At 56.4% G+C, this 24,730-nt stretch overlaps 3 protein-coding genes across 6 annotated transcripts; 1 reads left to right on the plus strand and 2 right to left on the minus strand.

Moving 5' to 3' along the window:
* Positions 1–13,277, minus strand: USP5 (ubiquitin specific peptidase 5). Of its 3 annotated transcripts, none has more exons than XM_032644667.1 (20): positions 12,815–13,277; positions 9,713–9,838; positions 9,397–9,463; positions 9,067–9,200; positions 8,765–8,910; positions 8,336–8,520; positions 7,762–7,856; positions 7,014–7,207; positions 6,213–6,284; positions 5,809–5,896; positions 5,555–5,680; positions 4,927–5,080; positions 4,417–4,591; positions 3,716–3,804; positions 2,776–2,898; positions 2,061–2,204; positions 1,830–1,975; positions 1,457–1,610; positions 1,249–1,333; positions 1–622 (listed from the first exon to the last, which is right to left on the minus strand). In XM_032644667.1, the coding sequence occupies exons 1-20, from the start codon at positions 12,923–12,925 to the stop codon at positions 529–531; spliced, it is 2,508 nt and encodes an 835-aa protein (XP_032500558.1). In that variant the 5' UTR covers positions 12,926–13,277; the 3' UTR covers positions 1–528. The 3 variants fall into 3 exon arrangements, with proteins under 3 accessions (XP_032500558.1, XP_032500557.1, XP_032500556.1); XM_032644666.1 differs by having other exon boundaries at positions 9,340–9,463; positions 12,815–13,034; XM_032644665.1 differs by having other exon boundaries at positions 2,707–2,898; positions 12,815–12,995.
* A 495-nt stretch (positions 13,278–13,772) lies between these two features.
* Positions 13,773–16,131, plus strand: CDCA3 (cell division cycle associated 3). 2 transcript variants are annotated; one of them, XM_032644671.1, is made up of 6 exons: positions 13,773–13,869; positions 14,084–14,258; positions 14,506–14,632; positions 15,116–15,409; positions 15,547–15,650; positions 15,777–16,131. In XM_032644671.1, the coding sequence occupies exons 2-6, from the start codon at positions 14,139–14,141 to the stop codon at positions 15,930–15,932; spliced, it is 801 nt and encodes a 266-aa protein (XP_032500562.1). In that variant the 5' UTR covers positions 13,773–13,869; positions 14,084–14,138; the 3' UTR covers positions 15,933–16,131. The 2 variants fall into 2 exon arrangements, with proteins under 2 accessions (XP_032500562.1, XP_032500563.1); XM_032644672.1 differs by having other exon boundaries at positions 13,809–13,869; positions 15,191–15,409.
* A 1,733-nt stretch (positions 16,132–17,864) lies between these two features.
* On the minus strand, positions 17,865–24,686 carry GNB3 (G protein subunit beta 3). The gene is made up of 10 exons (XM_032644670.1): positions 23,658–24,686; positions 23,325–23,411; positions 23,034–23,072; positions 21,638–21,744; positions 21,486–21,549; positions 21,206–21,368; positions 21,051–21,117; positions 20,753–20,954; positions 19,115–19,331; positions 17,865–18,420 (listed from the first exon to the last, which is right to left on the minus strand). The coding sequence occupies exons 2-10, from the start codon at positions 23,379–23,381 to the stop codon at positions 18,314–18,316; spliced, it is 1,023 nt and encodes a 340-aa protein (XP_032500561.1). The 5' UTR covers positions 23,382–23,411; positions 23,658–24,686; the 3' UTR covers positions 17,865–18,313.
* Between the last annotated feature and the right edge of the window lie 44 nt (positions 24,687–24,730).

Here is a 24,730-nt window from a genome sequence, read left to right on the forward strand (position 1 = left end):
TGAACCATTGTACTTTTATTCACATCCTGTATTTTGGCATTTTCCAGAGGACAGGGGAGAGACAGGGTGGGGAAAAGACTGAGGCAGGAGGGTGAGGGGGGTCCCCATTTCCCTTATGTCCCTCCTTGCCTGACCACACGGGGAGCAAACACAAAGTGGGGAGGGGAGGCACAGAAGCCCCCTCCTGTGGAAGAGGCTGCACAAAGCTACACCCACACCACACACACAAACAAGCCCGCTCCACGCCAGGCCGGCAGGATCACAGAGAAGCAGAGCACTATGGGGTCAAGGGCAGGAAAGCTACAGTCTCCTCACAGACAGGCAGCCGGCCCCTCCTGTCCCCTTCCTGCTCTGTCCCCAAAGTCTCCCGAGCGCCCCCCGCTTTGCTTGGCCATTCTCCCATGGCCACTAGCTTCTTCCCTGCTGCCGGGGACGAAAAGAAAAAGGGTAACAGGGCAGGGGGGCACCCAACCCTCATGCTGGGTGGTCTGTCCCCCACCCTCAGTGGTAAGGGCTCAGGGCAGGCTCTTAGCTGGCCACTCTCTGGTAGAAGTAGATGTAGCCCAGGTCCTTGGGCGGCTTCTCAGAGGCACACACTTTCTGGTCATTGTAGATCACCCATCTGGGGAAGCGGGTGGGGGAAAAGGATGAACAACCCGGGCATTCTCAACTCAGTCTCTCTGACGTGGCCCCTGGAGTTGACCCTGGTGACTCTGGGGCAAAGGCTCGCCCCAACATTCTCTGCCTCGGTCCCCAAACCTACAGTCCAGCTGCCACCTGTCTCAAGGGAACGTCCTAATCTCACAGGGTCATTCCTACTCTACTCGGTGTCTTCAGACCCTGTGGTATCTTTACAGCCACCTGCACCCATTCCTTTTAGGTAGGGATCAGCAAGCTTTGTCTGTCAAGGGCCAGACAGGAAATGTTTCAGGTTTTGCAGGCCATCCGGTCTGACACAACTACTCAGCCTGCATGTTGCAGCGTGAAAAGAGCCACAGGCAATACATAAACGAGTAAGTGTGGCCATGCTTGTAAAAGCTTTATTTATAAAAGCAAGTGGCGGGATTCAGCCCTTGGGCCCTAGGTTTGCCCATCTCTGCCGTCAGGCTTTCTGCCAATTTCTGGTGAATTTGCGCCATCACCAGGCAATGCCTTGTTGTCCCTCACAAATATTCTAGGACTTCCAGGATGCCCCTCCCCATCCCCAGAAACACTGCCCCATTCAAAAGGCACGTGCTGTCCCCTCACCTGCCTTCCTTCTTGACGTGGCATACGTAGTGACCACACATGGTTGAGGTGCCCATGTGACTAATGAAGGCGAAGAGCTGATACTCTAGGGAGGGAGGGGGAGGGGAGGAGACAGTGAGGGCGGATGCATCCAGCAGCTCACACCCAGGACGGGATTTCAGGGAGTGTGGATCAGCCCCCGCCCGTCCTGTTTCCTGGGGACACTCACTTCCAGGACCGTCCCGGACTTTAGGTCCCACCGGTATGGACTCGGAGATGGAGTCGGCAGCTGAGCGGCCCTCGGAGATGTCCATGGCAGCTTCCGCGTCCAGGTCGTCTATGTGACTGAAGATCCAGTCCACAGCCCGTTCTAAACTATTATTCTGGGAGAGGAGGGAAGCGTTACTTTTTATTTTTTAGCAAAGTCAGGGTCAAGAAAGCCCCCAGTGAAGGCCTCTGCTCCCTTATCACAGCCACTAAAGGGCAGAGCCCCAGACTGGCCGTACCACACAGGTCATCCTCGGTCTTGCTCACGAGGGATGGAACCTCGCTCCTACCCGCTTCTTCCCACAAGTCCCGCCCTCATCTGGGGGCGCCCATACCGTGGCCCGCAGGGCTTTCAGGGCCTGGTCCCGGGAGAAGCCCATGGAGACGATGGTGGTCACACAGTCCTCTGGCGGGGGGTCAGCTGCGGCGCTTGTGGAGCCAGGCCCACTGGAGCCAGGCAGGATAAGGGGGTTTGCAAAATCTGCAGATGTGAAGGGGTTGAAGTGTTTGCGGGAGGGTGCTGGCCCTGCCTGCTCACCACCCCCCAGCTCCCCAGCTCTGCTTACCTGGATCATCCATGTGCGACATGACCCAGTTCATGGCGGCCTCGGCCCCGCTGTTGCCCGTGTAGTAGACGGCTTTGCGGCAGGCGTCCATCGGGAAGCCCATCTCCACCAGCTGGATGATGACCGATTCATCCAACATGGGCGCTGTTGGCAGAGAAGCGCGGGCACAGGGGCCTGACTCCTTGGGCCACTCCCTGCCCCTCCTCGCTCCCACAGTCCACCCCCAGCCCTCTTCCAGCCACCCGTTCCATGTGTTTTTCCTCCATGGCCTGGCACCTTATTCCAGAACTAAAATGACAAAACGACATCACGTGTGGCCAGCAGTATCCTCAAGGTACAGAACTGAGGCTAGAGGTCCCCCGGGGAGCCCCTTCCTTGCCCATTCTTTCAGAACAGGCCATTTCTGGAGTATGATAACCTGCCCCCGCCCCCTACCCAACTCGAGGTGAACGAGGGCAGAGGCCATTAGCCAGCCACACAGAGGATGTGGCTGGGGGTGTTCTATTGGTCCTCACGTCCATCAAGAGGGCAGAGGAAATTTGAAAGGGAGGACAGGAGAAACACAATGGACAGGGACAAGGGGAGGCAGGCAGAGAAGACCCCCATCAGCAAGGGAAAGAGACAGGCAGGAAGAAGAGTCACTAACATGTCGGAGAGGAGAAGTGAGGGGAGCAGAAGGAGTCTTCGTCTTCGTTGCCATAGAAACCAAGGCTACCTTTGGGCTCATCCGGAGTGACCAGGGGTGGGGCAATGTCGGGCAGCTCCTCCTCTCCAGGCTGCAGCCCTGTGCCCCTCAGCTGGGAGATGTCGAGCTCCTCTGGCATCTCGATGGATACATCTGCAAGTGGAACAGCAGGACAGAGGTCCCCTCAGCAGCTCCCCGAGGCCCTCTGGGTATAAGCACTCCAGGGAGCTCAAGCCCCTGCCCCCATCCTGCTCTGTGGTAAGATGCTGCTCAGAGCAGGACCCACTGCAGGGTTCTCAGTGTAATAAAAATCATCACGGGCCGGGGTTCAGGAGACCAGGATTCCAGTCCCGGATCTACCAGCAACGAGCCACGAGCCAGGAAGGGGCCTCCGAATGCGCCACAGAATGACTCTATACTTCCGCGGGGCTCGACTTATCTAGGAAATGAAGTTAATTCTGCAGTTCGCAAAGTCATCAGGGGCCTGTAAGGCCCGTGAAAAACTGCTTCAAGATTATCATATGAAAGCATCTTACCAATTACATAAAACTATGAAGATAACTTTCGGTTTTAGGTCATAACTATAAAATCGAAGAAGTGTTCAACAACAAGATCCTACCGTACGGCACAGCAAACTGTATTCAGTATCTTATGATAAACCATAATGGAAAAGAATATGAAAAAAAAGGCATGTGTATATATAACTGAATCACCTTGCTGTACAGCAGTAATTAACACAACGTTGTAAGTCAACTACGCTTCAATTAAAAAATGTAGTGAAAAAAGTAAAAAATCAAAGACGTCTTAATGTTTTTAGTCAGCGCTTTTCAAACTAGACACATTTTGAAACATCTAAGGTAATGTTTCCCCTTTCGGAGGGAAGTTGGAGAAGCATTAGTTGACGTGTTAAGGCCCCCTCTTTTTCTAGCACTTTCTGCTTAGCCTCCCTTGCTCGTCCCAGCCACCATACCCAGTTTCTTGGGCACCCAGTCTAAGCCGAAGGTGAACTTCTTGATCTGGATGACCAGGTAGTCAGGGAATGAGGCAAATCGCGTGGTCCTAGGGAAGAGAGAACGTCCTGGTACCCAGAGAACCTCTCCTGAAAGCCCCACCCCGGGTTCAGCCTGTCATGGATAGAAGCCCTAACAGCCCAGAAGACACTCCATATTCTTTTCTTGCCCTGGTCAGGCATGAAGAGCATCTGTAGCCACGGAGAAGCAGAAGCCGGGGAAGTGTGGGGGGGGGGGGCGGGGGGCGTCTCACGGGCATGGATTTCATGGCTGAAATCCCGGCAACCAGAGACTCTTTCACATCTCAAGTTCATGCCCAATGATGGGTTAGCAAAGAGTAAGATCATATACTGGAAGTTTCAATTCTGTCCACGACTGTCACTGAGTGCCTGTGCTTTGCCGGGATTGGGGAAGTGAGCGGAGAGAGGCTGCCCTGGAAACTGATTCCATCCCAAGAGAGACGAGGGACTGGTAGGGGCAGGTCAAGGTAGCGTGTCGCAATTATCCGAGTTCCCTCCTGCTGGGGCCTCCTGGACCGGGGCACCAGCCTCAGCTGACACAAGTCTGAGATTCTGACCACAAAGGGACTCGAGAATGCAAAAAAAAGGCTGACAGCATCTTTGGGTTTACGCTGACACGGGCCCGGACCCACAGGACTTACTTTACGGCTACTGATTTGGCCTGCAGGGCCGTGCTCCAGAAGTCATCTACCTGCTCGGGGGCCCCATAGGCCTCCAGGCAGGAACTGAAGGGCACCTGGGCCCGAACAAGTTCTGGCAGTGGCAGCTTCTCCTCTTCGGCTTGCCGCTTCTTCTCCTCATACTCCAGGAGCTCCTCTGGTGACAGAATCAGTGGGTGGGTCCTTCAGAGGGGGCTGCCTCTTTCCCCCCTGAGCCTCTCCCTACTGGCGCTGCGTCCACGACAACCTCAGCTCCTCCACCTCTCCAAACCTACCGGACACACGTCCGTCTGTGATCTTGCCTCTTTCTCAACACAGCTCTGCTGACCAGCTGCAGGCAAGGTTAATCCCACCTGCCCCCAACAGCCCCGCCTCGGCCCTCTGGCTGCGGAGCAGGGCGGACCACGGGCTCTGCTTCTGTAAGGCACCCAAGCACTGCTCCCAGGCCTCAGCCTCCACCTCCAGGCCCCGCTGGGAGAGCAGAGTGCCCACCTTTGTTCAGGGCCGCGTCCATGGGCACAGGCAGCTGCATGATGTAGTCCACTCGCTGGGTGTACTTCACCTTCTCTGTTGCCAGGCACTTGATCTTTTCCTCCACCAGGAAGCGGAACACTTCATTAGGATTTTCAGAGCTCCGGCAATTCCTCTACGGGGAAGAGGCAGGGTGGGGAGGTCTGGGCAGCCAGGCACTGGGATGGGAGCCTAAAAGAGTCACTGGGGGGTCAGGGAGAGAGGGGAGTGGAAGAGAGACGACCACGAAGAGGGGCAGGGATGCCAGAGCAGAGCAGAAGCCTTCCCTAATCAACCCCGCCAATTCTGGCCCATCCGGGCACGGTGGGACTGCGTGGCGAAGTGTCTGTACTTTCTAAGTGCTAAGCAACCGCCTATCGTTTTCTTTGGGTGCATCCTCCGTTAGGCTGCAAGCCCAGCGACTGTAAGGGTCGCTCCTTTGCTGCGCTTCTCAGGTGCAGACGCTCCTCGCAGGGAAAGCTCAGGGAGCGAAGGCTGTGGGGTCCCAGGGCTGGGAGTGGGTTAGGGCTGACAGGAAAGAATGGGCAGCAAGGAGAAGGGAGGGACCTGAATCACAGGCAGACAGCAGGTGTGTGAAGAGCGCCCTCACCTCCACCATGTTGATAAGGTGAAGGAAGAACTCTTGGGCATCCTGCTGCCGGTTGGTAGAGAACTCGGGGTGACCCTTGCCAATGAGGGCCTTGAACATCCGAGGGGCGATGCCATCTTGGACGTCCTAGGCAGAGCCAGGGCGGCGATTCAGCTGGGGCCCGAGAGGCCACCAAGTGGCCTTCTTTAGACACCTCCCGGATCTCAGTTTGCCCACAATTCCAGAGCCTGGAAGGGATGGAGGCCCAGACTCACCTTCTGTTCCGGCGCCTGCTCCCCGTCGCTCGACTCTGGTGCTGGCTTGGAATACTCTCCCGAGAGAAGGCCATGGCCCAGCTTGGCCCTGCGTTGACATCCAAGAGAACCACTCAGCTTCTGTCTGACACCCATCTACACCTCATCCTCCCCAACTCAACCCCTGCTCAAAGCCCCCTTCGACAACTCTCTTAAATGTGAAAAACCTTAGATTCCATGGGAACCCAACTCAAGGCAGACAGCGTGCCCAGCAGGCAGTCATCTGAGAGCCTCTAGCTGGCCGGGGGTTAAACAGCCTCTAGCTGGCCGGGGGCTAAACTGCCTCTAGCTGGCGGGGGGCTGAACTGCTGTCCACTCCAGGGGGTCATGGAGGAGCGAGAAGGCGCACAGGACTGGCTACATACACCTGGGTGCTGAAGTCCTGGGTCGGGTCCGTCGGGGCGTTCTGGAAGATCTTCTCCAGCTTATCCACGTATCTGAGAGCAAAGGGAAGGGTCATTGGAGGGGCTTTGGCCCAGCCCCAGAGGAAAAGGGAAGGGACTAATTATCTACCAGCTCAGGGAACAGGTTCCCTCCAGAGCGGGGAGGCACGCAGTTGACCCTTGGGGTCCACTTCTTTCCAGCAACCTGCCCTCCCTCCCGTTTCCAACTCAGTCGGCATGCAGGGCACTCCAGCCCCTCCCTGACAGAGAGTTGGGGGAAGGGAGAAGACAGCCCAGGAGAAGGATAAATACGGTTCATATTCTTTGAACAGAACGTGTCAATGTGTTCTAAGTTTTCACGTGTGTACCAGGCCTTCCCAATTAGACAGTAAACTCACTTATGCTGAGAACCTGCCTTTCTTCTATCGTCACGTCCTTAGCCCTCCCCCATGCCCAAACGCTCCATGTATCTGTTAGGTGCTCACCTGATGTCACTGGCCTAAAATAAAGACCACCTGCTCGCCCTTGAGTCAGTCAGGAGGGCTCGGGGGGGCCCTGGGGTTGGGCGTCTGGCCCCACCAGTGGGTTTGTGTGTGGCCGGGTTGATGGTGATGCAGCCCTAGAACCTGCTCCCCTCGCAGTGTACCAGGAACTAAGACTGAGCTAGAACAGAGGTCCTGAGAGCAGCCAAAGGAGGGTGCCTGGAGGCCAGCAGCCAGGGGAGGAGTGGGCGTCAGGGGCGCAGAGCCCAGGGGCCGGCCTGGGGGAGAGGGCAGCACTCACTTCCTCTGGAAGTCGGGGATGCTGAAGAGCACCTGGACCACCGAGTTGAGGTAGCAGCTGTTGCCCAAGTTGCGGATGCCTGTGTAGCCGGGCCCGAACAGGGGCTTGAGCGGCACCCCTGACTCCTGGATCAGCTCCCACTCGCCGATGCGCTGGTTCATGTCTATCTCCAACTCCGTCATCGTCTTGTCCGTCTGCACGGGAAGGGGCACCTCAGACAGGCTAAGGAACACAGCCCTGCGTCTTTTCCGTTCTCTCACTTGGTCTAGGACGAGAGCCAGCTGGAGCCTGGAATGTGCTGAATTACAGGCTCTGGCACGGGAGGCCCATTGGGTATCCTCCAGTGCAAGTTCCGGAAGGCCACAGGCAACTGTCCCAGGGGCCCGTTAGGCAGCAGGCCTCTGCCCAAATGAGGGGATGAAACGAACTCAACCCCCCCGAGCTAAAGCGTTTATCCATGCTGAAGCACCCCTTCTCACCCTCAGATCACCCAAGCATCACTTCCTCAGGGCCATTTCCTCCATCCCCTGGACTAGGCAGCCCCCTGGAAACTCCTGCACACCCCCCCCCCAGTCTGCAGTTACTCCAGTACCTGCGTGAGCATCTGATCAATGCCTGCCTCTCATCCGGAATACAAGCCTATGAGAGCGAGGACCACCCCGTCTCATTTGCAGTGAGCAGCACATAGTAGGGGCTCAGGAGTAGTCAGTGAATGATGAAACGATTCTAGAAGCTGAAGGGGTCTCACCTTCTGCATTTTCAGCATGTCGATACCGAAGTGGGACAGGTGCTCGGCCAGGTTGGGGTCCAGGACCATATCGTCCTCGTCATATGAGTACACATCTAGCATAGGAGGCAGCAGCAGTGTCAGAGGGGGCGGCTCAGGCCCAGCCTGACCACCAGCCCCAACCCCTGCCCTGAGAAGCCTCGGTGGGACAGAAGGACGAGCCGTGAGGGTAACGCTCTTGGCTCCCTCGAGCATCGGTGAGGCCGTAAGCCCTTCTGGGACTGGCTGTCTGGGAAGATGGGGTGAAACAGGACAAGGGTTGGAATTCATTGTGCCTCCACCCTACAGGTAAGGTTCTAGAGTGAGATAGGTTTGAAAGAATACTCACTAAGAGACAACGATGGTGACCCCCAGGAAGGGGACTGAGATTTGGGGGTTAACTGAAAATTCAGTTTTACTGCAATATTTTCATCGTTTATCAAGAGAACAAACTGGCGTCTTGTTCGTGTCACGTGAGATGAGTTAAGGGTTAAGACCCAGCGATTTACGCGTGGAGGCGGTCGGCGGTGGGGTGGGTGGTTGGGTGGGGTAGTACCAGCTCCGTCGGGTGTGATGGTGCCCAGCTTGACGGCTAGCGGGTAGCCCGTCTCCCTGTAGTGCTCCACGGCATGGTTGTTGCCCCCGCTGCCGTCGAAGTAGCGCCGGCCACAGAGGATGGAGCCATCGGTCAGGTTGAGCCACAGGTTCTCCCTCATGTCACACTTGGAACACTTCCAGCCACTAATCCCGGGAGAAGAAAATTAGCTGAAATACGGGTCAGGGGTTTATGGGAGAGGTGGGTCCCCCGCTGGTCCAAGACCTCTCTCTTCTCCTCTCCTCTGGAAGTGCCCTCACTTAGCTCAGCTCCCCCAGGTCTCCCTCCTTAGCCTGCTCCCGACCCTCTCTCCCAGCAGACCCCCAGGAGGGTGGCCTCTTGGCCCCAGCTCTGGGGGCTGCACCCCGAGGTGGAGGGGCCGGGCCTCACCAGGGAGGGACTCGAGCAGGGCTGTCCAGCTGCTTGACGTCGAAGGCATGCTTAGACACCTGCCGTACTTCCCCATCCCAGGCCTGCACCTCCTGCTTGCGGGAGGCTGAGTCGGCCGACAGTAGGGCCTCCACCGCACTGGTCACCTGGGGGAAGCAGAGGGTGAGAGACAGGACCCAGTCCACAGCCCCACGTGCCCCTCTAGCCCCGTGGTCTTCAGCTTTCTCGGGCCTTGCCCACGACATCACTGCTCGGGCCCCGCCTGCCCTAGAATCTTCGGTAGGGCAGGAAGGTATTCATACCCGATCTCTGACAATGTCAGGCAGTCCCCCCAACCCATCCCGGGCTATCTCCAGGTAATCCGGCAAAATGACGATTTTTACATCCTCATCGTATTCATACTTCTCCTCGTTGAGCTCAAACCCGCCTTCGACACCTGGTAAGACAGGGAAGAAGAGGGGGGGTAGGACCACCACCACAGGTCAACACCCCTTCTCTGAGACAGCACTTCACCTTGTCCCCTCCAGGGCTTCAGGGCCACGGATCGGCCCATCCTTCGGGGGCTTTCCTAGTACCTCTGAGAGCAGGAACGGCTAGCTCAGGGAGGAGAACAGGACGGCCGTGATGCTCACCAATAGCCAGACGGGTGGGCTTCTTGCGGGGAGGGTCTCCAGTGCCTGCAGTTGTGTCTTCCTCTTTCTGCAACGAGGCAGGAAGGGCAGCGTCAGCCATGAGCACCAAGGAAGGTACAAATGAGGAGGATGGACGGGACGGAGTGGGCTAATCTCGGAAGAGAAAGGAGCTAAAAAACACACGTGCTGGGTTTTAATGACACCGACAGAAATAGGTGAGGGGGAAACTGAGGCCTGCGGGAGGTCAGGATGGAACAGACACATTCAATACGGGGGCCCAGTGGGATGTGCCCGAATGTCCTCAGGCCTTGCCTACCGGGCGCCGGGTCCGCCGGAGGTGCAGGTAGACTCGCTGGCCGGTCTTGTTGAAATGTCTCTCCACATACTGTTTCCCAAAACCCAGGAATGTGTTCATGCAGATGTAGAGGCCACCCTCAGACTCCTGCAGGACAAGAGGCAGGGGAGGGAACACAGGCAGGATGAAGCCTGGCCAGGGGAGACCAGAAACTGCTGGTTTCCGGAAGAAAGATCTGTCCTCAAACACCGTTTGGCTTTTGGCGAGTCACTTAGCCCTTTAGGACCTGGCACCTGGCTAAGAGTCTCCCCATCCTCCTGTAACTTTGATAACGGCCCACAAGGACACAGGGGCTGAGCAACACCTATCAGTCACCATTCCTCTTCCTTCTTGCTTCTTCTTGGGAGCCCTCTGGTATACTGCAGAGAACTCCCTTTACCTCTTTCCTGGAGCCCAGAGATCCGCAGAGTGAACGGGGATCAACTACCATAGACTTGGAAAGACCTCCATGTCAGACACTGAACCTAATCTAGGGACACCATGATCAACCCCACCCGACCTCCAAGATTCAGCAAACCTTCCAGACCGGAGAAGCACAGATGCCAGCACCTGAACAAGACACCTAAGCCCGAGCTCGCCAGCAAGGCCAGATCTTTCCCTTCCCTCACTCTACTAGGCAGTCGATCCCTGGTCCACACTGGTCTCCTCCTTCCTTGCCTGCTGAGGTCTGGCTCCAGGGGAACAATGCCTTGCTTGGGGCTCACAGCTGAACTGGGACCCAGTCTGGCAAGGACATGAAGTCCAGCATTCTCCAGTCACCGCCCTGATGCTTCGCCCCTCCCGCCCCCACCCAATAACCAAATCCCCACTGAAGTCCCATCAACCCCCAACCTCAAAGCCATTCTCTTTCTAGAACCATCTATCAACACCTTCTGAGACAAGAACACATATGACCCAGGAAGAAAACAGGGAAAGACAAGTGTCCACTGTAAATCACAGCTGAGGAGGGAAGATGGGCTTTCCCCAAACTGAGCAAGTCCACCCGTGCCCTTGTGAAGAGAGTGATGGAGAAGGAGGAAACTGGACAAGAGTCTTCCCTCAGATCCAAGCAACAACAGGCATCTTCTTCCTGGAATTAAAGCCTCAGTGGCCTTGAGAAATTCTCTGCTGTGAGTTAAAAATAGGGCACCGGGGGCTTCCCTGGTGGCGCAGTGGTTAAGAGTCCACCTGCCAATGCAGGGGACACGGGTTCGTGCCCCGGTCCGGGAAGATCCCACATGCCGCGGAGCGGCTGGGCCCATGAGCCATGGCCGCTGAGCCTGCGCGTCCGGAGCCTGTGCTCCGCAACGGGAGAGGCCACAACAGTGAGAGGCCTGCGTACGCAAAAAAAAAAAAAAAAAAAAAAATAGGGCACCGCACCGCAGTTCTCAGTCCCATAGATTGCTCTGTACCACTCCCTAGAACAGTGTGGGTTATAACGTTCATGAACAAACAGAGCATTTCTCATCACGGAGGTCATATAAGCTCTTTCTACCATGAACCCAATTTGAAGATAATCAAATATGCCAGAAGTTGGTTAGCAAAGCCAACCAATGGAGATCTCCTGACTTGGGGTGAGAGAAGGAAAGTGTAATGAGATTACAAAAACCCCTTTTGGATTGTTCAAACCATTACTAAGGAGAGGGACAGGAGTGTAGAGAAGGAGCCACTGTAGGTAATTGAAAGAAGGGAGACTTCTACCATCTGTTGATAATTAAGGAAAAAACCTTTCCCTCCTGAGAAAGACAGCGCTTCACCAATGCATGCACTTGATAAAACTGGGAGGCCTGTGGGAGCTCTGCAGTGATTAAACTCCTATGTTGCAAAGAGAAGACGCTGACTCCACCAAAGATTGGGAACCCTGGAGCTCTGCTCTGAGCAGCCGTCCTCTTTTAGCTCTGCCAAAGCCAGACTTCAGAGAAGCAGCACATTGTCTGGGACCCAGATCAAAGCCTAGCAAACCAAGCAACCTACAAATCACAGTGATGATCCTGAACTGGGCCTCAGATCACGCTGCTATCCCCAGCACTGGCGATGCATTAATGAAGCCTTTCCACTCTGACTTGCAGTTTTCCCGGCCATGAGCTGGTCTGGCTGAACACCCTGGGCAGAGCCCAGCAGCGGCTTGAGGGAGGGGTGGTGAGGGGGGCGGATCCCAGCCAGGCTGTTGCCCTCTCAGTTCAGGCTCTGGCCTAGCTGGAGGCTTGTGTCTGCCTGAGGGTGTCACAGGAAGGCAGAACTGCAGGAAGGGAGGGAGGTACCGGGTGGAGCCTGCAAAACGTGAAGCACGGTGTGGGTGGCGGCTTTGCCTCACTAGTCAAGAGTGGGAGCGGGATGGGAAAGGGGCCTTAGTACCCAACACGAAAGAAACCACCTCTCTGGGAATACTTTCAAAAGGGTTCCCTCTGCTCTCTGTGATGGGCGGGAGAAAGAGAGAGGGCTGCGGCCATAATTCACCTCAAAGGAGAAACGACTAGGGCTTTCCTCTTCTCTTTCCTCCTCTCCCTACCACCAATGACCCCACCTCCCCGGCCCCTGTCCATATTAACCATGGGTGGAGGCTCTCTAACTCTGCGTTTTTCAGAACCGGGTTTCTTCAAGGCCACTTCCAGACTACTAGTCGCCTGGGAACTGCAGTCCCCACCCTCCTACCCCAACCCGGGCCCAGAACTGTGTGTGTGGGGGGGTTGCACCATCCCTCCCACACGAGACTACAAAACCCGGAGAGCCATGCGCGATAGGCAAGGCCAACTCCCAGGCTTTCGCAGGGGTCCATATGGGAGATGTAGTCTGGCAACCGGGTTGCGCCTCTGGCTTAGAACGGTAACGAAGGGAGTGAGCGACTACAATCCCCACAGTGCTCCACGAGACCGGGTGCGGCTAAGGCGGGCGCGGTGGCTTCCGGGGGCGGTAGTCACACGACAGGTCCCGCGAATTCGAAGCAACGGCAGGGGTAGTGTGGGAGACTACAAGTCCCATGGTGCACCGCAGGGAGGCGGTGGCCCAAGACTTGCAGGCCCCGGCGGAATGACCAGGGCGATGGAAGGAAGTCGTGCTCGCTGCGGCCGTGGGGAATGGGCTTACCGGTGTGTCGAAGGAGAAGGCGCACTCGTCTTTGTGGACCCGGTCTCCAGCCTTGGGGACCCGGATAGTCGGTAATACTGACAGCAGCGCCTCCTCACTCAGCTCCGCCATGACACCGGCAGCAGCTCCTCGACACACAGCGGCTCCCACCGCTTCTAGTCCCCCACCCCCTGCCCTTTAGTCCAATGAGCGCCACTCGTTAGGCGCACGCGCTGAAGGAAAGACGGGCGAGAATGGCAGTTGGACGGAGCCTGCCCGCTAGTGCTCCGCCCTCTGCCCGGCTCTTGCCTATCGCCAATGAAAAGCGCTTCTAATGCAATAGATGCTCGGAAGAGCCAATCCCACTCCTCCAGGTTAGAGCGCACGTAGAGCAGTGAGATGGGTCCCGGAGTTTTGGCTGCTGGGACTCTGGTACCCTACAATCCATTAGTGTGCTGTCTATTGAAGAGCAGAAACTGACGGTGGTTTAAACCGGTCAATCCCAGAAACTTTCCTGGGGACCTGTCCAATGGGAAAATAGAAGGGCAGTTGTAGTATTGATATTTGAAAAGGGGCTGTCCAATGAGGCGGGGTTTGAGAGTTCGTGTCGAGTGATTGCTAAGTCCGTCGACCAATAAAGATTACGATCTCTTTGGCCTCAGAAAAATCTTCATAACTCCGTCTCCAGCTGGATATGTACATAATAATTCATGATTCTATGTTTTAATAAAATCATTTGATTTCGAAACTGAAGGTCTCAAAAGCGAAAACTGGCATTCTGCAAAATCTTACGACAGACAGCTCGCAGCCCTATACTGAACAAAAGTCCCTCTATCGAGGAGGCGTCACCCCTGGCAAGCCAAGCCGTCGTCCATTGGCCCCACGGTCCCCATGATAGACGTCCTCCCAGCCCAATGGCTTCCTGCACTGGAGGCGGGTCTCACATAGCGGACCTATAGGAACCAGGTTCGACTCAGCCAATAGGGTCAAGGCAGGGGCGTGGCGGGAAGTTTGAAACTTAGCTTCGGGAGTTGAGGATCGAGCTGTTTTGCATCCAGAGCTGGAACTGGGGCCCGGTAAGTGACTTGAATAAATTAGTGAATAAGTTAGAGGGCCCCGGAGGCCCAGAAGGAGCTGCCTTGTTGTCTGTATCAGTCATCATCCCCTCTGAGACCTCTGGCCCGGCGGCCAGGCGCTTCCTCGGCGGGGAACTGGGGAAGTTCGGGTGGTCTGGAGTCAGAGGGCGAACGTGGTCGCGGTAAGGACTGAGACCTGAGTCACTTCTCACAGGCATCCCTTCCTCGCCCGGGCCGGGCCCTGCCCCATCCTATTTCTCCTGGTTGAGATGGGCTCAGCCAAGAGCGTCCCAGTCACTCCAGCGCGGCCTCCGCCTCACAACAAGCTTCTGGCTCGAGTGGCGGACCCCCGTTCACCCAGCGCCGGCATCCTGCGCACTCCCATCCAGGTACTCAGGATCGGGGTGGGGGAGGCAGCGAAACTGTCTGAATTTGGGGGCCTCTGCCTAACCTGATTCTGAGAGAGCTCACTCCCCTCCACCACCACCCGCCTTAGTTTCCACATTCTCAATCCCGGTGAAGTAGGCTGAGTGTCTGAGGGCCTTGGCAATTCTCGTCTGGAGTGTGGACCTGAGGCTAGAGACCTGGCGGGGAAGAGTGAGGGCCCAGACTTGTTCTAGCCTTTGGTCCTGACAGGTAGAGAGCTCTCCTCAGCCAAACCTGCCAGCAGGGGAGCAGCTGGAGGGCCCTAAGCAGTCCCAGGACTCAGATCCCCGCTCTCCTACCCTTGGCATTGCACGGACACCTATGAAGACCAGCGGAGGTAAGTGTTGGGCCCAGGGAATTCTGGTAACGCTGTCACCTGGCATCCTTGGGTGACAGCATTATCAGAAGGGGCCTCCATCCTCCTGCTTTGAACCCATGTCACTCTTTTTTTTTTTTTTTTTTTTTGGCGGTACGCGGGCCTCTCACTGTTGCGGCCTCTCCCGTTGTGGAGCACAGGCTCCGGACGCGCAGGCCCAGCGGCCATGGCTCACGGGCCCAGCCGCTCCGCGGCACGTGGGATCTTCCCGGACCGGGGCACGAACCCGTGTCCCCCGCATCAGCAGGAGACTCTCAACCACTGCGCCACCACGGAAGCCCCCATGTCACTCTTTTCTCAACACTTTGCTCCCTCTCACCAACTTCTCTCTTCCCAGTCCCTCAGCCACCAGGGCGTGACTCCTGAGGCTCACGTATCTTGTCCTCCTTGCTGAATGCTTTGTAACAGAGGGTCACTATCTCACTTCACTTCTCCCCCCCATAGAGCCCCCAAGCCCACTGGTGAAACAGCTGAGTGACGTATTTGAGACCGAAGACCCCACATTAAATCTTCCCCCAGAGCCTGTTCTGCCCCTAGAGACACCTTCATCTTCTCCACTGGACTTGCCTCTGGGCACCCGATTTTCCCTTGAGGATCAGATGTCACCTTGGAGCCAGACTGAGCTCCCCTCCAGGCAGGTGTTTTCCAAGGAGGAAATAGGACATGCCTCAGAAACCGCTGTGGCCAGCCAGGACTCAGACAAGCCCTTGAGAGACCCCGAGACTCCTTGGTCTTCAGGTACAGAGTCTAAGGGCAAGGTATGGGGTAGAGAAATTGGGAGAACACTCTGGGATAATGTCCATGAATGGATGGAGGAGAAATAAACTGTAAAGCCCTAATCTTGGCTCCTTGTTTTAACTCCTTACCGACTCTAGGTTCTAAGTGCAGCAGATGGAAAGCAAATAGCAAGGTGCTAGGGAGATCTCCTCTCACCATCCTGCAGGATGACAACTCCCCTGGGACTCTGACACCACGACAGGTAAAGGGAGAGAGGGTGAAAGCTATTACTAGGAAATCCAACGTGAAGATGGGAGCCCTTTTCCCCGATCTTCTCTCCCCTGAACAACCTCCCGCCCTCCCTCACCTTGCCCACTGCCTTTTGCAGGGAAAGCGGCCTTCTCCCCTGAGTGAAAATGTTAGGGAACTAAAGGAAGGGGCCGTTCTGGGAACCGGACGACTTCTGAAAACTGGAGGACGAGCATGGGAGCAAGGCCAGGGCCACGACAAGGAAAATCAGCACTTTCCTTTGGTAGAGAACTAGGGCATGCACGGCCCCAGCACTGGGACTCGCCAGGGGCCTAGTGATATTCTGTGTCCTCTCACCCCTTCTTTCCCTGGGAGACTGGAAAGGCTCGTTTTCTTCAACTGCCCCTACACTACCAACTCTGGGACTGAGAGCTTCCTTGGCTTTCTTTGTGTCTTATGTGTTTCTGTATATTAAAGCAAGTGATTTTAAATGATTTTTTAAAATCGGAGTATAGTTGCTTTACAATGTTGTTAGTTTCTACTGTACAGCAAAGTGAATCAGCTGTACGTATACATATATCCCCTCTTTTTTGGATTTCCTTCCCATTTAAGTCACCACAGAGCACTGAGTAGGGGTCCCTGTGCTCTACAGGAGGTTCTCAGTTGTCTATTTTATGCATAGTAGTGTATATATGTCAATCACAATCTCCCAATTCATCCCAGCCCCCGTCTGTGTCCATACATTTGTTCTCTATGTCTGCGTCTCTGTTTCTGCTTTGCAAATAGGTTCATCTGTACCATTTTTCTAGATTCCACATATATGCGTTAATATACGATTTTTGTTTCTCTCTTTCTGACTTACTTCACTCTGTATGACAGTCTCTAGGTCCATCCACGTCTCTACAAATGACCCAGTTTCGTTCCTTTTTATGTCTGAGTAATATTCCACTGTGTATATGTGCCACATCTTCTTTGTCCATTCCTCTGTCAGTGGGCATTTAGGTTGCTTCCAAGTCCTGGCTATTGTAAATAGAGCTGCACTGAACATTGGGGTGCATGTGTCTTTTGGAATTATGGTTTTCTCCAGGTATATGCCCAGGAGTGGGATTGCTGGGTCATATGGTAGTTGTATTTGTAGTTTTTTAAGGAACCTCCATACTGTTCTCCATAGTGGCTGTATCAATTTACATTCCCACCTAAATGATGTTTTTAAGTGTTATACCTAAACCTTGCACTGGGTCTTCTGTATGCAGCCTGGGGCGGGGTGGGGGGTGGGGGGGGCTTGTGTTCCACGGCCTGAGTGTCCCGCGCTGACACCTCCAAGCCTCATTTACGCACCTCCCTTAAATCCTGGTGTTCCCCAGGGCACTGTCCTTGGCCCTTTCCTCTTGCTGTCCCTGGGTGTTCACTTCTCGGGCTTCATCTGTTACTCATCTGTATTCTGGTGACATCCAGGTCTCCCTACCTAAGCCTGATCTTCATCCAGCTGCCCCAGAGGAACTTCAGAGCTTGTCTAAAGTTGAATTTGTGATCTTCCCCCCAAAGTTATTCGTCCTCCCCTATCCTCTCTCCGAGTGAATGGCAGCACCATCCGCCCAGTTGCCAAACCCTAACGCTGGCCGTTACCTTGGATCCTTCCCTTTGAATTGCCCATAGCCTAGGCGCTGGTCACTTCCTCCTGGAGAGTCTGCATCTTTAATCCCTTCCCCGCCCCTTCCCATCCCCCTCTGTCCTGTCGCTCTTGCATTTCTTGCCACCTGCCTCCTACCTTGTTTCCCTCCATTTCCTCCAGGCTCCCCTTCCTCCATTTCCTCAACCGACATTGCCGCCAGGGCCATCTTCCCGAAGAGCATCGCTGATCACGTTACTACTCCACTCAAAACTCTTCAATCGTCCCGCGTTGCCTGTAGGGTAAAGTCTAGACTTTTTAGCTCTTTTAGGCCTCTTACAATCTGATTCCTTCTCAACACAGCCCTCCTGTACAAACACACATATGCACCAAAGCAGGCGGTGGGGAACCGTTGTGCACAACCCCCCTCCCGGCCTCCTCCTCCTGCCCCAGCTCAGGCCTCGCCAATGAGGCTTGGGCTCCTGCCTCAACCTTCCTTTCTGCCCACAGCTCTCTGGTACCCAGCCTTTATCATGGCACATGTAATACGTTATTACTTAAGTGGGACCTGCATCTGTTTGGAACAGAAGTGGGGTGGGAGGCAAACATCACAGACATACCAGGGCACTACTTTATTGCCAGTGCTTTAGGAGAGGCAAGGAGGTAGACAAAGGAGGAAGTACGAAGGAGAAGGGGGCCAGGACCCTAGTGGTGCCAGAGCTGAGGGCCCTGCGCCACTCGGGTCTAGACAAAGGTGGTGGCTCTGGGGGCGGGGGAATCCTAGGGCCTGTGGCCTCAGATGGGAAGCCTGCTAGGCCTGCCAAGGGTGGAGAAGCTGTCAGGACCATGGAGAAGGCGAGGCCGTGGGAGGAGATGGGGCAGTTCCCCACCCATGTCCCTGGTGTTGCCTCCCAAAGGCACTCTCCCCGTACTCCCCACACCCTCAAAGGGGAAAGCTGGGCGGGAAGGGCGGCCGCAGGGTAGAAGAGAAAATCTTAAAGAAATCGGGCAGGGGAGAGGGCAGCCGAGTGTCTTCGTGGCCTTTTACCTCCCCTCCTCCAGCCTCCTCAGTTCCAGATTTTGAGGAAGCTGTCCCAGGAACCAGTGGCCACAGCCATCCCATCAGCTGTGACCCCCAGGCAGCTGACCCTGTTGTCGTGGCCAGAGAGGATGCCTGAAGAAAAGGGAGAGGAGTTAGCCTGGCAGGGAGTGTGTGCACACAGGGCCCCTAGGTTAGCCAGGCGACACGGCTGACTAGAAGAAGAAAGAGGATTAGCCCTAAGGGGCGGGCCTTCTATTGAGGCCAATCTCTCTGTGCAGAACCTGGGGTGGGTGAGGGGAGGGGAGGGACCTGGGAGGGCTGGACATGTCAACGTGCAAGGTGCCGGGAGAAAAGCAAGGGCACTAGAAAATGGGGAGGGCTTCCAAATGGAGATTTAGGCCCCGAGAGAAGTGACTTGCCCAAGGCCACTCAGAAAGTAAGCAGTGGAATTAAGATTTGGATCCTGACTCTCTGGCCCAGTGTTATCTTCACTGGGCACCTGGCCTCTCCCAAGAGAAGAAGCCACACTATCTGATTCGGCTTCAGACCAGGCCAGTCCTAGAGAAGCACCCAGCACTGACTGGACATTCAAGGCCCACAGGTCTGGGGGTGGCCAGGAGGAGCTCTTCCGGTGGGAAGCAGCCGTGGCAGGCGCAGTGGAGAAGGGCCCGTTAGAGCAACTTCGCTTTGAGAGAAGGTGGTCCTAGACTGGGAAGCAAGGGGGGCTGGCTTCTAGGGGTAGAGCTCAGTTACCGAATAATTAGGGAGCAGTGGTAAGAGGGTCCCCACAAGGGGAGCGAGGTGGCCGTGGTGGGCAGGCTCTTACCCACTCGCTCGCACTTCATGGAGTCCCAGACATTGCAGTTGAAGTCGTCGTAGCCCGCAAAGAGCAGGCGGCCGCTGAGGGAGAAGGCCACGGACGTGATGCCGCAGACGATGCTCTCGTGGGAGTAGGTGGTCAGCTCCTGGTCTGCCCGCAGGTCAAACAGGCGGCAGGAGGCGTCGTCCGAGCCCGTGCAGATGGCCTCTCCGTTGGGGAAGAACTGCGGGTACAGGTGACCAGGGGTCAGGACTCAGACCTGGGTAGCCCGCTGCCTTTCCTGCCCTCTCCCTGCTCCTGCCCTGGTGACTCCAGGCCCAGCTGTTTCCCTCAGCCTCTCTGGCCCCCGCCCCCGTCCCTTCCACCGCCAGCACGGTCGCTCTTCACCGCTGACGTTTGTCACATGCCAGCTGCAGCCGGGCTCCCTACCCCCTTCCCTGCTCCACAGTATTTCCACGTTGCAGGGGAGAGCACGGGGCTGAGGGAGGATGGGCAGCGTGCCCAGGGTCACATGGTCAGAAGGGCGGAGGCTGTCCCAGACGCCAACGACTACAGTCGGCTGGATCAGTGTGTAAGCACAGGGCCAAGTACAAACGCATATCCTGAATCTCATCATGAGGAAATATCACATAACCCGATGGAGGGAAAGTCTACAGAAAACTGGCTTGTACTCTTCAAAAATGTCAATGTCACAGAAGACAGAGAAAGGGCGCAAACGGTTCCAGTTTAAAAGAAACATATGTATATGTATAACTGATTCGCTTTGTTATAAAGCAGAAACTGACACACCATTGTAAAGCAATTATACCCCAATAAAGATGGTAAAAAAAAAAAAAAAAAAAAAAAGAAACTGAAAAGACAAGGCAAGGAAACGCGATACATGTTCCTGGACAGAAAAAAACATGGCTATTTTTCAGATAATTGGTGAGATTTGAATATAGACTATAGTACTGCGTCAATTTAAATTTCCTGATTTTAAGAATTAGACTGTGACTACAATAGAGAACGGCCTTGATTTTAGGAAGTACACACTGAAGTATTTAATGGGTAAAGAGGCATGGGGTCTGCAACTTACTTTCAAAGAACCCAGAGAAAAAGCTAATGACAAAGCGTGTCTATACCTACATCTAGGTGTGTGTGTGTCTGTGTCCGTCTGTCCATCTATCCCTCCCTCACTGTACAGAGAGGGAGTGATGAAGCAAATGTGGCAGAAAGGTAACAGTGAATATGGGTGAAGGGCAGATGGGAGCTCTTCTTGTTACTCTTGCAACTTTTCTGTGGGGGAAAATTATTTCAAAGTGGAAAGTTGAAAGGGGCAGGGGCTTCCCTGGTGGCGCAGTAGATCAGAATCCGCCTGCCAATGGGGGGGACACGGGTTTGAGCCCTGGTCCGGGAGGATCCCACACGCCGCGGAGCAACTAAGCCCGTGCACCACAGCTACTGCGCCTGCGCTCTACAGCCCGCGAGCCACAACTAGAGGAAAGCCTGCACGCAGCAACGAAGACCCAACGCAGCCAAAAATTAATACATTAAAAAAAAAAGAAAGGGTCAGGGGGCTGCAGGAGGGGATGAAGGCTGTGTGTGTTGGAGGTGGAGAGGTGTTCCCGGGAGTCAAAGAACAGCGCGGGTGAGGGGGCTGCTCACGCAGATAGCATTGATGTCCGACTCGTGGCCCGTGAACGTCTGCCGGCAGGTCCCCTCCCGCACGTCCCAGAGCTTGGCGCTGGCATCACAGGCCCCCGAAATGAAGAGTTTGAAGTCAGGGGACACGGCCAGGCTCATGCAGTCCCCCGTGTGTCCCACAAACACAGTCTTCTGCTGCCCGGTCTCGATGTCCCACAGAGCACTGCGGGGTGGGGGGAGGGGAGGGGAGGGGGTCACAGAGAAAGGCCAGCACAGAGGTGCCTCCCAAGCCCCAGCACCCACAGCGCTCTGTCCTCACCACGTGGTGTCCCCGGAGCTGGTCACAATGTTGTTGTCGTCCAGGAAGCGGCAGCAGGAGAGATAACCTGGGGGTAGTTAGGACAGTGCCCTGGCTGCCGGCCGCCCCCCGCAGGGCCGGGGCTTCCTGGGACCCTCAGTCTCTCACTCACTCACCTGTGTGAGCAGAGAGCTCCCGGCTGACCTTGACATTGCCCTCCCGGGATTTGAGGCTGTAGATGGAGCACATGTTGTCCAGCCCCCCACATGCCACGAAGTTCCCCGACGGGGCGTAGGCACAGGTCATGACCCAGGAGGAGCGCAGTGGGATGGCGTGCACCTGCGGGGGGCGGGGCAGCGGGGGCCTGCGCTGAGCTCCCAGGTGGAGAGCAGAGAAGGGGAGCAGGAGGCCCCCAGGAAGGAGGGCGGCAGAGGGGCCGGGAGACAGGGCTGATACCTTGTTGGTGGTGTAGGTGTCCCACACAATCAGCTTCCCGTCTTGCGAGGCACTTACCAGCAGCCTGGGGAGAGAACACTCGTGCCACCCAACTCTCCTTCCTGTGTCCCCCTAACACCCACCCCCGGCCACCCACGCCTCTTAAGCCTCACTTGGAGTCGGTGGCCCAGTGCATGGCGTAGATCTTGGCCAGGTGTCCCCTTAGCGTCCGCCGCGTCCGCATCTGCACTCGTCCCACGACCTCTAGGCCAGACACCAGCTGCAGGGAAGGGAGCATCAAAAATCAGGGTGAGGACCTCCCTGGCAGTCCAGTGGTTAAGACTCCATGCTCCCAATACAGGGGGTACGGGTTCGATCCGTGGTGGCCGGGGGAACTGAGATCCCACAAAAAAAAAAAAAACAGGGAATCAGGGGGTGAGCAGGGCGCGTGCCCACATGTCAGCGTCACAGCCACTGATCTGTACAAGTTTCTGTTACGTGCCAGGCTCAGGGTCAGGGCCCCAGCCTCAGCCCTGCCCGGCAGTGGCTTAGACTGATGCGGGAGACAGACACAGGCATGTTGCTAAGGGTTTAACCACCACCTCTCCTGCGTGGGCTGGGGGAGGGGGGGAAGGGGGAGGGGGATTTCCATCGTATAAATAATACCACCTTGACCAATTCAAGCTCCCAATGTGAGACCACCACACACAGACTTGGGAAGAGATGCACACATCTGGCTGAACCCAGCTGCTAGGAGCCTGCCCTCGCCCACCACTGATGCACGGCCAGCTCTCACTGGGTACCCAGAGCAGCTGCATGGCCCTGAAACTCCTTTGACCTTCTAGACTTAGGCTGGGGCTCCAGGGTCAAAAGACTTGACTTGCCATTTACTTGCTTTGTTATCTCAGGCCAGTTACTTAACCTCTCTGAGCCTGTTTTCCTCTGAGCCTGTAAAATGAGGTTTATAGCACCTACCTTATGGGGTTGTCATGAAAATGCAATGAAATTATGTATTTAAGCAACTTAGCCCAGTGCCTGGCTCATGTTCAGTAAATGTTTACTCTTATTATTAACATTTAATCCAATCTAAGACGCCACCGACTCTGAGAAGCACGATTCTCCCATGGATCACTACGAAGGAAAAACTCTGCGAATTACAATTGTAAGGCATCAATTGTTGGATGCACCTCAATTTCCGAGACGTCAAAATGTGAAAACATGCATCTTAGAACTGACGACTTCAGTATTAGACAGCTAGTACCTAGAGTCGCGAAGGACTTCTGATTGACAAAGCCCTAGCCCTCTTCATCCTTGCCACCCCGCGAGGCGGGGTAATCACTCTCGTTTTATGGGCGAGGACAGGACAGAGTCTGCCTCCTTGGTCTCCGACTCGGTGCCTGGCCCAGAGCAGACCGACCTCGCCAAATGTTTGTTGAATGAATGAATTCGTGTGATTCCTCACTCCAAGGGCACGCTGTACTAGAGCTTGGGCACCAGGCTGTGGCTGGTCAGGGGGCTCCCCTCCCCACTCCTCCCCTCCGGCCCTGTCAGGCGGACAGGAGCTCTCACCTCTGCCAGAGTAATGTCAGCACAGGCCTTCCTGGCATCCTGGCGGGGAAGCAGACATCAGGGGATGGTAAGGGCAGGGTGTCGGGGTGGGGGGGGTGCGTGGGCGTCTGATGCGGGTGGGTTTGGGGCTCTAGGGTTTGGGGGCGCCTCTCAAATATGAGATCCAAATTCAGGAGGTCTCTCGGGCGTCACTCAAGGGGGAACCCAGCCCTCTTCCCCCGCAGGCCCCACTCCCGCACGGCCCGGTTCCTTGTTTGCTGGGGTTCCCTGGTGGGAGGGTTCTGGGGTTACTGCAATCTGCTTCTTGAGCTGCTCTGCTTCCTGCCGCAGCTGCTCCATCTCCCCCATGGCGGGCAGCGGGAGGGGTGGCTCGGGCTCCTGCCAGGAACACAGGGTGGGTGTAGGTGGATCCCCATGTCTCTGTCCCTCACACCTCACACCGGACCCCTCATGAAGGCTGGAGCCCACTCCCCAGACAGGGAACTGACTGGGTGGTCTGCACCACTTTCCCCGCCCGCCCCTCCCAGGGTGGAGTCCTGTGCAGCCGGCCCGGGCGCTGGCCCGGCCCAGCCCTGCCTGCAGCCCCCAGCCCCAGAGGGCACAGCCAGCCCAGCTCCCTCTTACTTGGGCTCTGACTGGACCTCTTTAGGCTTCCAGCTCCGGTTCCCAGGCGTCTCCTCGCTCCCTCAGCTGCGACGCCCGCCCGTCACCTGCCCCGGCTCTGCTGCCAGGGGAGCTGGCCTGGGCTGGCCCCGACTGGGGGCGGGGGGCGGGGGGGCACTGACAGGGAAGGGTAGGGCCAACGACGTCAGGCAAATGAAGTCAGCTGGCCGGGGTGGGGGGAGAGGACAGGGTGGGAGGCGTGTGGCTTCCGAGAGGCTTGGGCCCAGCCCAGGTTGGTGGGTGGGTGGGTGGCAGCAGGAACGCGGGACTCCACGGAGAAGCAGCCCCCGTGACGAGCCCCGGAGGGAAGAAGGGGTGCGGGTGCTTCCCCGGCCAGTCTCCAGGCAGAGAGCAGAGCATCAGGCCCCATGGGATTAGAGCAAAGCTGTGAGGATTAAGGGCTGGGTTTGGGAGGGGTGCAAAGGAGCAGCACGACCACAGCTCCGGGGGGGCCCCCAGGCCCTGGCCCCCACCAGTGGCGATGATCTTGGCAGTCAGGGCCTGGCTAGGAGCCAGTCCAGGAGCCAGAGAATGAGGGTGAGAGACGGCCCACTGTCAATACCCAAAACTGTGCGCCTTAGCTCCGGTGGGCCGCGGAGAGGGCACCGGTGAGCACGGGGAGGGTGCGGGCCGGGGCTGAGATTACAAGGGACTGATCTGGATAATCCTTCTTCTGGACAAGCCCCAGCCAGCTGCCCCCAGGGTCTGATCCCGGGGTAGAGGGGGAAGGTCCGGGGGCTCCAGAGAGGAGGATGGACAGGCCTGGCCCAGCTCTGGGTGGAGAAAAGAATGGCAAGTGGAGGGCAGCCCCGTCCCCTGCCCCCATCCGGGGCTGGGCCCACTGCTGGCCCCCAGGACTCACAGGGTCCTGCTGGGGCTAAGAAGGCAAGAACCAGAGGGATGAGGCAGCCCGGAGTCCCAGGCAAAATGCTCAGAGAGGGAAGACAGGGCTTAGAGTAGGAGGCCCAAGGAGCAGCTGTCAGGGTTAGGGTTCATCTGCACGAGGGGAGCAGGTGGCCGAGATTTCCGACAAA

Source organism: Phocoena sinus, chromosome 10 (genome assembly GCF_008692025.1).
Source record: "Phocoena sinus isolate mPhoSin1 chromosome 10, mPhoSin1.pri, whole genome shotgun sequence".
NCBI classification, from domain to species: Eukaryota; Metazoa; Chordata; class Mammalia; order Artiodactyla; family Phocoenidae; genus Phocoena; species Phocoena sinus.

What these genes read in the sequence shown, in the direction of transcription:
- USP5 (XM_032644665.1), bottom strand. Translation starts at nt 12,925, where the DNA reads ATGGCGGAGCTGAGTGAGGAGGCGCTGCTGTCAGTATTACCGACTATC. An exon ending in GGACGCGGCCCTGAACAAAG is followed by an intron (nt 4,592 to 4,926) that starts GTGGGCACTCTG and finishes TTCTGTCACCAG; the next exon opens with AGGAGCTCCTGGAGTATGAG. An exon ending in GCCAAATCAGTAGCCGTAAA is followed by an intron (nt 3,805 to 4,416) that starts GTAAGTCCTGTG and finishes TCTCTTCCCTAG; the next exon opens with GACCACGCGATTTGCCTCAT.
- CDCA3 (XM_032644671.1), top strand. Translation starts at nt 14,139, where the DNA reads ATGGGCTCAGCCAAGAGCGTCCCAGTCACTCCAGCGCGGCCTCCGCCT. An exon ending in TCCTGCGCACTCCCATCCAG is followed by an intron (nt 14,259 to 14,505) that starts GTACTCAGGATC and finishes TGGTCCTGACAG; the next exon opens with GTAGAGAGCTCTCCTCAGCC. An exon ending in ACCTATGAAGACCAGCGGAG is followed by an intron (nt 14,633 to 15,115) that starts GTAAGTGTTGGG and finishes TCCCCCCCATAG; the next exon opens with AGCCCCCAAGCCCACTGGTG.
- GNB3 (XM_032644670.1), bottom strand. Translation starts at nt 23,381, where the DNA reads ATGGGGGAGATGGAGCAGCTGCGGCAGGAAGCAGAGCAGCTCAAGAAG. An exon ending in CGGACATCAATGCTATCTGC is followed by an intron (nt 19,332 to 20,752) that starts GTGAGCAGCCCC and finishes CTGTACCCGCAG; the next exon opens with TTCTTCCCCAACGGAGAGGC. An exon ending in CATGAAGTGCGAGCGAGTGG is followed by an intron (nt 18,421 to 19,114) that starts GTAAGAGCCTGC and finishes CCTTTTCTTCAG; the next exon opens with GCATCCTCTCTGGCCACGAC.